Here is a 12,172-nt window from a genome sequence, read left to right as displayed (position 1 = left end):
GGAAAGGCTGATCTGATAGGTTCAGGTGAAATGGAGTCAAGGGCGGTTCTGTCAATAATGAAGTAATGAGTGAGATCTTTCAGGTTTCCCTTTCAGCATTCATTGACAACATCTCTGCCTATGATGAGTTCACTCCTGTTCCTAGCTCTCAGTGGACAGTGCCTTTGGTGTTTGGGCTCTAGCCACTTGACAATGCTGAAGAATTTGTGCATGGTTATCAATAAGCGGCCATGTCTTCTGAACTCTCTACATACAACATTCATTTCCTCCACTACATTGCACAGAGGCTGCAGTCTATGCCATCTACAAAGTAAACTGCAACCACTCACTTTGGCTTACTTCGTCAACATCTCCCAAACTTGTCACCTCTATCACCAAGAAAGATAGGGTAGGAGGACCACAACCTGCAGGTTCCCCTTCAGATTGTACAGTATTTTGAGATTGAAATATATATGCTCCTTCTTCCTCACTCTGGAACTCCCCACTCAGTAAGGTAGTACTTTCACTAGCAGCTGTGGTTCTGGACTGGGACCACAAAACAGTCTCAATGGGCCACATGGCCTAAATCTGTTCATATTTAAAAAACGAATAGAGATAGCCCTGGAAATTATAGACCAGTGAGCCTTACTTCAGTGGTTGGTAGGTTGATGGAGAAGATCCTGAGAGGCAGGATTTATGAACATTTGGAGAGGAATAATATGATTAGGAATAGTCAGCATAGCTTTGTCAAAGGCAGGTCATGCCTTACGAACCTGATTGAATTTTTTGAGGATATGACTAAACACATTGATGAAGGTAGAGCAGTAGATGTAGTGTATATGGATTTCATCAAGGCATTTGATAAGGTACCCCATGCAAGGCTTATTTGGAAAGTAACGAGGCATGGGATCCAAGGGGACATTGCTTTGTGGATCCAGAACTGGCTTGCCCATAGAAGGCAAAGAGTGGTTGTAGACGGGTCATATTCTGCATGGAGGTCAGTGACCAGTGGTGTCATCGGGTCAGAGTCCATAGGACACTCAAAGCTGCTGCACAGGTTGACTCTGTGGTTAAGAAGGCATATGGTGCATTGGCCTTCATTAATTTTGGGATTGAGTTTAAAAGCTGAGAGGTAATGTTGCAGCTATATAGGACCCTGGTCAGACCCCACTTGGAGTACTGTGTTCAGTTCTGGTCGCCTCACTACAGGAAGGATGTGGAAACTATAGAAAGGGTGCAGAGGAGATTTACAAGGATGTTGCCTGGATTGGGGAGCATGCCTTATAAGAATAGGCTGAGTGAACTTGGCCTTTTCTCCTTGGAGCAACGGAGGGTGAGAGGTGATCTGATAGAGGTGTACAAGATGATGAGAGGCATTGATCATGTGGATTGTCAGAAGCTTTTCCCCAGGGTTGAAATGGCTGACATGAGAGGGCACAGTTTTTAAGGTGCTTGGAAGTGAGTACAGAGGAAATGTCAGGGGTAACTCCTTTACACAGAGAGTGGTGAGTGCGCGGAACGGGCTGCCGGCAACGGTGGTGGAGGTGGTTACGATAATGTCTTTTAAGAGACTCCTGGATAGGTACTTGGAGCTTAGAAAAATACAGAGCTATGGGTAACCCTAGGTAATTTCTAAGGTAAGGACATGTTCGGAAACACAAAATAATCTGCAGATGCTGGGGTCAAAGCAACACTCAGACCTGACGAAAGGTTCCGGCCCGAAACGTTGACCGATCATTTCCAAGGATGCTGCCCGACCTGCTGAGTTCCTCCAGCATGTTCGGTACAGCTTTGTGGGCTGAAGTGCCTGTATTCTGCTGTAGGTTTTCTATGTTTCTATATGTCTCATGGAATGTGTATCACCGACAACCCTCCAAGGCAGATTAAAGATACTGTGTAGATAGTGACATCCATCTCCTGAAATATTAAGTAATGGAAGGAAATAAATATTTTAAAATGCCATAATATGAATTGCTGCACTTCATTTGGTAGTATTGTTTACACTGAATTGAAATGTTAGTATGTAAACTCTATAGTGACTTCAGAATCAGGTTTAATATTACTGGTATATATTATGAAATTTGTTGTTTTGTATAAATTACAATAAGAAAAACACATACACATATACAAGGTACTGCTGAGGCACTGGTCCCTTTGCTTTTCGATGAGATCTTAAATGCAAATCCTTCTTGTCAGCATGGATTGATGCAAAGGATACTATGTGGCTTATGTAAAAGAGTCCTGTGTTCTTTCTCCACAGGCTCTGTTGATATTCTTTCTTGATTTAATGTTATTGAGTAATAATTAACTTTGCAGTAGATTGATGACATTTTTATAATACAGATTAGTGAATGAACTTCAAAATGAATCTATTAATCTAAAGTCAAAAACATCTGCGGATCCTCTAAATTGGAAATAAAAGCAGAAATTTTGCAGATATTCAGCAGGTTAGGCAACATCTCTGGAGAGAGAAGCATCGTAAATATTTCAGGCTGATAACTTTCGATACCAGTACAACCCATGTCCTAAAGGATATAGCCGGCAAATAAAGGCGTAGAACTGTCAACAAACATGGAACATTACAGCACAGTACAAGCCCTTTGGCCCATGATGTGCTGCCCTTTTAACATACTCTAAGATCAATCTAACCCTTCCCTCCTGCATAGCTGCCCATTCTTCTATCTTCTGTGTGCATACCTAAGGGTTTCTTAAATGCACCTAATATATCTGCCTCTACCAACCCTGGCAGGGGGTTCTACGCAACCAAACTTTACATCTGATGTTCACCCTGTACTTTCCTCTAATCATTTTAAGATTATGCCCCTCGTATTAGTCATTTCCACCCTGGGGAAAAAGTCCCTATCTGTCCACTCGATCTATGCCTCTTATCATCTTTCAAGTCCTCTCTGATCTTCCTTTGTTCCAAAGACAAAAGACTTATCTTGCTCAATCTATCCTCATAAGACAGGCTCTCTAGTCCAGAACAGAAGAAAGGAAACCCTTCCAGACCTGCTCTTTATCTGCTTCTCACAAATACAATATAATGTGACAGTATCTGTAATGCTGATCGTTGCATAGTCACTTGGAAAGAAAGTCACATCTTCTGATTTAAGATACTGTACCTTTATCATGTGCAGCTTTACCATTGTACTCAATGGGACAGATTCATAATCAAAGCAGCAGCTCAAAACTGGATATCCACAAGATACTGTAGGCTCTTTACATATAGTATAATGAGGGTACAATTCAGGAGGAGAACTGAATTTTGTCACTGTTGGCAAAGCATTCCCATAGTTTAATGTCTGTAGAAAAACAAAGCAATGAATTTGGGTTTAATGAATACATTTAAAACAGCATCAGGCTAATCTGGAATTTTCTAACTAGAGGAGAAAATATACTGGAGCTGGTTGTGGGGAAATAAGCCAGGCCAGGAGAAAGACAATTAATTTAGGAATAGTGACCACAACTCATTATGTTTAAAATAGTTATGAGTAAGGATAAAATTTGATCTTGGGGAGGGCAAACTAGCACGGGATAGGAAGGAGATGAGGGGCATTGATAGGGAGCAGCTGCTGTTGGTCAAGTCAATATCTGATATGTGGGAATTGTTTAAAGACTAAAGTTCAGGATTGGCATATTCTGATAAGAAGTAAGGACAAGGATTTTTAGGTAAGGGAACTTTGAATGACCGAATAGGTTGTAAACATAGGAAGAAAATTATGAGATTTAGTAGGTTAAAATCAGATTGGATCCTTGTGGAATATAAATATAGCAGGAAAGTGCTGAAACAGGAGATTAGGAAGGCCAAAAGGGGCATGAAATGTCCTTGGTGTGCAGGATCAAGGAGAATTCCACAGCATTTTATACTTCTGTTAAGAAAAAGAGGATAAGTAAAGTGAGGGCTCCTGAAACGTCGACTGTACCTCTTCCTAGAGATGCTGCCTGGCCTGCTGCATTCACCAGCAACTTTTATGTGTGTGGCCTAAGTAAAGTGAGGGTAGGTCCACTCAAGGGTAGAGGGAATTTATGCTTGAAGTCAGGGCAAGTTGCTGGGGTATTAACTGAGTACAGGATTATACTGAAGGCAGAGTGGGGCATGTTAATGTGCTGCAACATTGAGATTAAGGAGGAGATAGTGCTATGTGCTGTGAAAAGCATTAAAGTGAATAAGTCCTCAGGGCCTGATGGCATATATCCCAAAATAATGAAAGAAGCACATGGGGAGAGTGTTGGGACTGTGACAAAGATCTTTGTGTCCTCATTAGCAATAGGTAATGTCCAGAGAAATGGACAACAGCAAATGTCATGCCTTTGTTTGGTAATCATAGCCAGTACAACACATACACAAAATGCTGGTGGAGCTCAGCAGGTCAGGCAGCAGAGAAATAAATAAACAGTCGATGTTTTGGGCTGAGACCATTCTTTAGGACTGGAAAGGAAGCCAGTGAGACACATGCCAGTGGTAGGGAAACTATGGAGAGAATACTGAGGGCTAGATTTATGCATTTTGGAAAGGCACGGTCAGAGGTTTTGTTCAGGGCAGATCATGCCTCACAAACTTAGATGAGATTTTTGAGAAGGTGGCAAAGGAGCTTGATGAGGGTAAGGCAGCAGACGTTGTAAACATGGACTTTAGTAAGGCATTTGATAATGTCCTGCATGATAGGTTGATTCAGAAAATAAGTGGGATCCAGAGTGAATTGCATGTTTGGACACATAACTATCTTGTCCATTGAAGACAGATTAAGATGGAAGGCTGTTATTCTGGCTGGAGGTCTGTGACCAGTGCTATACCACAAGGATCAGTCCGGGTAGCTCTGTTTGTAATATTTATCAATAATTTGGTGGAAAATGCAGTTGGGTGGATTTGGACAGTGAAACTGGTGAAGTTGTGGACAGTGTATCAGGCCATCAAAGAATACCACAGGATACAGATCAGCTACAGATATGGGCAGAGAAGTGGCAGATGGAGTTTAGCTTGGACAAATATAAGGTGATGCACTTTGGGAGGTCAAATGAGAGTAGAAGGTTTACAGTTAATGATAGACAACATGATAGACACATTTTGGTATAGAGGGATCTTGGGGTACAAGTCCATGGTGCACTGAAAGCGGCTACACAAATGGGTAAGAAGTATGGAGTATAATAAGGGAAATGGCATAAAAGGTGTATGGCATGCTTGTCTTTAATAGGGTTGTTGAGTGTAAGAGTAAAGAAGTCATACGGCAGATAAATAAAACTTCAGTCAGACTGCACTTGGAGTATTGCATGCGGTTCTGGTTATCCTATTATAGGAAGGATGTGGAGACTCTAGAGAGCATGCAGAAGAGGTTTACCAGGATGCTGTCTGGATTAGAGGGTATGAACGATAAGGAAAGGTTGAATAATCATGGGTTGTTCTCTGTAGAGCATCAGAGCCTAATGGGCTACCTGACAGAGGTTTTCAAAACGAGGAGAAACATAGATAGGGTAGACAGTCTGAATCGTCTACCCAGATTAGAAATGTCAGTGACCAGTGTAAGTGATTTTAAAGGGGTGGGGTGGAGTGGGATTCAAAGGTGATGTGAGTGGCAAGTTTTTGAGTGGTAGGTGCCAGGAATGGGCTTCCAGGGGTAGCAGTGGTATAGAAATTCTGGTAGAATTTGAGGCTTGTAGATAGATCCATTTATATGAATAGAATGGAGGGTTATGGGTGATACACAGGATGAGGAAATTTAGTATAATTGACATTGAGTTCAGCACAGCATCATAAGGTTGAATAGCCTGTCTACTGCTATACTGTTCTATCTTCTAAAATCAGGTGCTGACTGACCCAGAAATACATGCATACTAAAACCTCAAAGAATATGATATTAACAGAACTAAATCATCCAAAACCAAATGTCAAATCTCTGGAGCCATGCTATGTTCAATTGTTTGTAACAGTGGGCAATTAAACACCCAGTGTGATAAGGAGGCATGTCCCATCCTCACTGATAACAGGCCCAGTGTAAGGAGACAAAGATAAGACAGAAATGTTCACAACTATCTTCAGCAGTTGGTGCTAAATGAATAATTCCTCTTGGTATTCATTGGATTACAGATGGAAGTCTTCAACTAACTAATTTCAGTATAAACAATGTCAAGAAATGACTGAATGCATTGGAGACCACAAAGATATTTGACGACAGCCTACCAGTGGTGCTGAGTAGATTATGCTTCAGAATCATTATTTTAATCATAATACCGGCAGTTGTACTTATAATTTGGAATATTCTCCAGGTATCGACACAGGAAATATACAAGTACCAAAAACTGCCACTCTATCAATAGACAGCAAAATAAATAAGAAAATACTGCACAATGATGTGGATTTAGACGTCTACCAGACCTAATCGTATCAATGTAACACACATGCATGAAACAAATTCCAGAGGTGAAGAGAAAGATTTTCCTTAAAATGTAAGATCTGAGCCTCACTGGAATTTTTTTTCTGGTTTAAAGAAAAGTGTTTTAAGAGTGTCATTGTATTAATGGTGAGAAGTCATTATAAGTCAGAAAATAAAAACACAAAATGCTGAAAACAGTTAGTATTTGAGGCTGAATCTATGGCAAGAAAGAGAGAGAGATCATGTTTCAGGTTGGAGTTGTTTCATTAAAATTGGGAAAAAGAGAAAACATGTTAGTTTCAAGTTGAAGAAAAGCTGAGTAAGAATGGATAGGACAAAGGTAATATCTCCTATAGAATGAGGCCAGTGTTGCCTTGTCACTTTGTTTCTATATCCCATTCCCATGTAAACCAAGATGTGGCCTTTGGAATTGCATAGATGTAAGTTTGAGGATTTGAGGAACAGCGTCTTATCTTTTAACTGAGGCATAGCAATCTTCTAGTCTCAGTGCAGAATTCCACTATTTCAGATAACTTGCTATGTTTGTATTGGAACAGATCGTTTATCAATTTGTAATATTAATTCAGTTTCACTCTCTCGAGTTGCCGAAGATGTGAATATTTCCTACACCCTGACTTCCATTTCATAGGTTTTACGTGTTAGTTTTATCTTTTTTCTCTCTGGCTAAATTCCCGCATTAACCTACCAACCAGATAACTTTTTCAATAATCACCCCGTCCTCTTTGCAAATTAAAATTAATATTTATTCCCCAAACCTGGCAGAGCAATACAAACTGTTGTTTCTATTTCTCACTGCTGTCTAGCCTGCTGAATATTTCCAGCATTTTCTCTTTAAATTTCATATCGCTAGTACCTGCAGTTTTGTTTTATTTTCAAAAATCAGTAAATGCCTGAATCCAATAACAACTCAATAGAGACGCACGCAAGACTAGCAACTTTTCACTCATTCTCGCCGTTTTACCTTCCCACCCCATCACCCAACACAGGAGTGATTATAACAAAGAAACTCGAAAACGATACATATCTTAAACGAGACACTGTATGCTGCTGTTTGTACTCCGACTTCAGTGTCTAAGGCAGTTTCCCGAGGTAGCAAAAGAATACAGCTTTGAGCAAACGTACAGTATTCTGATCATCGAACGTACCTATACAAAAGTGTCACTTCCTTTTCCTTTAATGCATTTGCCCCATCTTCCCCAGCGTTAGCTAAAGTCGTATTTTTTGTCATTACAAGGCAGGACCTCGCCCGGATTTGTGCAGGTATCAACAGTCCTCATCCGTGTCTGGGGTCCAAATCCGTTAAAGCATCAGTTGGAGCTGCACGGCGCGTCGCTCGCAGACAACTCCCTAAATGCAAAGGACCAAAAGCCCGAGGGTTGAGGTGCAGCTCAGTGATGAACTTCCTTCTGCGAGATACCGTGTGCGCGCTACACTTGCCGGATTCTTTCCCAGCAACAAGCTGAGTCGGAACAGACAACCTTTCGGTCTACCGATCTGAATAGGTTATGGGTCCTCTCCGCATTTAACTGCAACCGATGCAGCTTTAGTGGAATAACGCCCCAGAGGCGGCTGTTTAGTGTGGATCGCCACAATTGGATTATGTTGTGTTCATCAATTCCAAGGGGAAGACAGGTCAATCAAACTTCCAGAGCGCACCCCAGTCAAAATAATCCATTTTAGTATTTTACACATCAGAGATGTCGATCCACGTGTGCAGGGTGAATCCCGGTTTTCCTCCACCACTGCAGCACCCGAATCCACGATGGTCTCCTGACTCCCAACTGACCGCCTCGCATGAAATTGTGAATGAGCCATCATAGCCTCGTCCGGCTAAAGACTGGCCAATCCGAATTGGGCTCCAGCATCGCCAGCCCCATTGATTCCGTTTCTGTCAGCAGAGAACTATTTGGATTCATCTTAGCTGGTCAGTCTATGGTTGATTATTCCAAAACTCACAGCGACCCCGCAATCTGTTAACTAACCAATGACAGTAAAGAGAATATATAAAGTTCGCCTCAGAGAGGACCTATGCTATAAACAACTAACTTATTCGCTACAACTGTTAACTAAACAATTCTCTGCTCAAAACATGATTTATTAAAATTAGCTTTCCATTCAATAACACATCACCTGAACGACAGCAAAGCTGCTGTCTTGATTCGCAAAGTGGGTTAAAGCGGCATAGTCTTTTGCGGAGGTGAAAATGACAGTTCAACATTCTGAAATGGCAGATTGGTTCAACGTCTCACGTTTAGTTCACACAATTGGCCTTTAAAGGTAAGGCAAAAAGTCTGTCGGTGTAATTAATATTTACGGGTATACAGCGTACGATGCATCTAACTTGAAACTGCTCGGTCAAGTTGAAATAGAACATCTGAAATATAGCGAACATGTACGGTGCAGAAGCTATCACATGTTACACATGTCGGAACAGTCGAAGTCCAGGAGGTGCTGCGCAGTATGGTTCTTTGATACTACGTGTAGAGTGCGGTTAATGCGTTTGCAGGTAACGCATAAACAAATTCATAATGTAATGCATAATTCCATTGTTAATCGGTAGTGTATACAGCGTACTGGGCAGCTACAATAGTTCATATAACGCGTACATTTTATTGTCATTAATCATAGTTTATGCTTACAGCGTTTGCCGTGTGCCCGTTCGGTGAGGTTCAACTTTTTATTCTAATAACCCCAGTGTCACCAATGTTTTTCTATTCTAGAAGTACATTCCGGTCGGTATGGTGCTGGGAGATCCCAGCACTCGAGGGGCGCCCAACACATTGAACCTTGCCTGGCTTTGCTCTGCAGTTGGAACTGGGGATGCCGGAACTCCGTCCAGAAACACGGGTCTCGGGTGCTTGAACAAGGATCCCAGCGAGGAAACACGCACCATGATTCTGAAGATCGGGGAACTGTTAAGACTGCATTCGACCTAAAGAAAAAGAAGCGGCGGGCTCTACACAGACGAAACCTCAATGGGAAACTTAACCAACCACACGAGGGTCTCCGGCGTGGTGAGTTCGGAGCTGACCCTGCGGGCTGTGACCGGCTGCTTGCTTTTCCTGCTAATTCTCTCCACTCTGTTGGGAAACACTCTAGTCTGTCTGGCTGTTATCAAGTTCAGGCACCTGAGGTCGAAAGTCACCAATTTTTTCGTCGTATCGCTGGCGGTTTCCGACCTTTTCGTGGCCGTTCTAGTGATGCCCTGGAAGGCCTTGAGCCAGGTGGCTGGTTATTGGTTATTCGGCTCCTTCTGCGACACCTGGATCGCGTTCGACATCATGTGCTCGACCGCCTCCATCCTTAACCTCTGCATCATCAGCCTGGATAGGTACTGGGCCATCGCGAGCCCCTTCAGATACGAGCGAAAGATGACCCAGAGGGTGGCTTTCGTCATGATCGGGGTGGCCTGGACTCTCTCTATCCTGATCTCCTTCATCCCCGTTCAGCTGAACTGGCACAGGGCGGATGCAGACCTGCTGCAGGACTGGGAAGGCAGGGACAATAACTGTGACTCCAGCCTTAACAGGACTTATGCAATCTCCTCCTCGCTCATCAGCTTTTACATCCCGGTGGTCATCATGCTCGGCACCTACACGCGGATTTACCGCATCGCCCAGACCCAAATCCGGAGGATCTCTTCCCTGGAGAGAGCGGTGGAGCACGCCCAGAGTTGCCAAGAGCACGCGGCCGACTGCCCGCACGAAACGGCCCTGAAGACCTCCTTCAAGAAAGAGACCAAGGTGCTCAAGACTCTGTCTATAATCATGGGGGTCTTTGTCTTCTGCTGGCTACCCTTCTTCGTGCTCAATTGCATGGTCCCTTTCTGTGACCTTCAGCTCTACCAAACCACAGAACTGCCCTGCGTCAATGAAATCACCTTCAACATCTTTGTCTGGTTCGGCTGGGCCAATTCCTCCCTCAACCCCGTCATCTACGCCTTCAATGCCGATTTCAGGAAGGCCTTCACTACCATCCTGGGCTGCGCTCGCTTCTGCCCCAGTAACGCAGTAGAGGCCGTCAACTTCAGCAACGAACTGGTATCCTACCACCACGACACCACACTGCACAAGGACGCCACCGCTACCATTGTCAACGGCGTAGGACTTCCCGACCAGCTTCTGCACTCGGTCACCGAGCCTGAGGAACACGAGCTGCCCTTCGACAAGGTCTCGAACATTTCGTCGGCTCAGAGCCCTGGAGAACAGGGAACTCTCCTGCTTCCGGGCGGGGTTCAGTACGAGTGTGAGGCTGAAATCAGCCTGGAAACCATTACCGCCCATTACCGCTGAGGCAGTCCCAGCAAAGACGGGCAGTACACTGGCCACACGTTGATCAGCAGATTTGACTCCCACTGGGCACATTAATCATCTGCCTGAAGGTCTCACTGCAAACCACTGATGAATCATAAGAACATGCACCCACCCACCCATGTGAATGCGGTTTAAATCTAATTTGGAGAGACCTTCTACTCCTGAAAGAGGGATATATAATGCATGGGACTGTAGTTAATCCATTGTAATTCAACGGATTGTCTTACTTCAACTGTAGCTGCAAATTGATTGCTACTATCAAGTTCAGAAAATATTCTCAAAAATAATTAGCAATGAGGCCTGGCAATAGGATTTGAAACATAGGCTTTCCATCTATAGTGGTTTGTGACATGGTGTACTTAACTATATCAAACATTGTAGTGAATGCAATGTGCTGTGAAATGTTTATCAGCTTTCTCCTTTCCTCCTTGGTTGACTTTCCTTTTCCCCTCTCAGTTTTTCAGCATTCCCACTGGCATTCAGAAGGTCATCACTTATCTCAAACTCCTAAAATTTTCCTCACACCATCTTCAATTAATTGCGACATGTCTTCCTTTCATTTCAAATTAACAGCCCCAACACTTGGATATAATGTACAGGACAATAAAAGGACAAGGCAGTGGGACTGATTGAATGACTCTTAGAAGGGCAAGCAGAAGTAATGTGGTAGAATCACAGCAAACACACGCAGAATGCTGGAGAAACTCAGCGGGCCAGGCAACATCTATGAAAAAGAATAAACAGTTGACAATTTAGATCTAAACCCTTCATCAGAACCTCACCTCATAGTCACAGTTCTCGAAATGAGATGTGTTGATACTTTAACAGAGAAATATTGTGATCTATTTTCCCATTAGCAGGCATTCAAGGATACAGACTCTAATGAACACAGCCATCCACCCAGCCCTCACACGCACATTCTCCTTTGCTCATGGGTTAAGAAGTAAATCAAGAACTACTGGCAGAGCAAAAGCAGTAAGTATCAAAACATGTTTTGAACATTTCTACCTAGAAGATGAAGGTTTGCAGTAGCTGTGAAGACTGGAGTAAATTAACAGCTAACTCTGCCTTTCCATTTAAGATCTCTGCTCATCTATTCGCTGGCAAAAAGTCTAACCCTATCTCAGGTCAATTAGAGGCTACATTTTATTGTAGGTTTGTCTAGATTGCTTGTCCTGTTTGCTTGTCTTCGTCCTAAATAACAAGATAAAAAAAGTTGGAAGTACTTTCAATATTTTTGCTTTTCATATGGTTGAGTTTTTTTTCTAATATTGCATAAAGTATCAATACATCCCATTTGGAGAATTGTGACAATGAGAGTGCGATTCCAAGAATGCTCTTAATTTCTTTTATACAATATCAATAGATTAAATGCATTCACTTAGTTTGCTGGCAAGGCTCTAAATGCACTTGGTGAGGTGTAACAAGGAGTATACAATGAATGGGAAGATCTTGAGTGTTGTAGAGAAACAAAGGGTCCTTGGGTTAACA

The 12,172-nt window shown here is 42.8% G+C and overlaps 1 protein-coding gene across 1 annotated transcript; it reads left to right on the top strand.

Moving 5' to 3' along the window:
• Positions 1 to 9,379: 9,379 nt before the first annotated feature.
• drd6b (dopamine receptor D6b) lies at positions 9,380 to 10,660 on the top strand. The gene has a single exon (XM_063072096.1). It carries the CDS (start codon positions 9,569 to 9,571, stop codon positions 10,658 to 10,660), a length of 1,092 nt encoding a protein of 363 aa, XP_062928166.1. The 5' UTR covers positions 9,380 to 9,568.
• The last annotated feature ends 1,512 nt before the right edge of the window (positions 10,661 to 12,172 follow it).

This window comes from Mobula hypostoma, chromosome 19, assembly GCF_963921235.1.
Source record: "Mobula hypostoma chromosome 19, sMobHyp1.1, whole genome shotgun sequence".
Classification (NCBI taxonomy): domain Eukaryota; kingdom Metazoa; phylum Chordata; class Chondrichthyes; order Myliobatiformes; family Myliobatidae; genus Mobula; species Mobula hypostoma.
The sequence above is the reverse complement of the archived record's forward strand: the minus strand, read 5'-3'. Positions and strand labels throughout refer to the sequence as shown.

What these genes read in the sequence shown, in the direction of transcription:
- drd6b (XM_063072096.1), top strand. Translation starts at nt 9,569, where the DNA reads ATGCCCTGGAAGGCCTTGAGCCAGGTGGCTGGTTATTGGTTATTCGGC.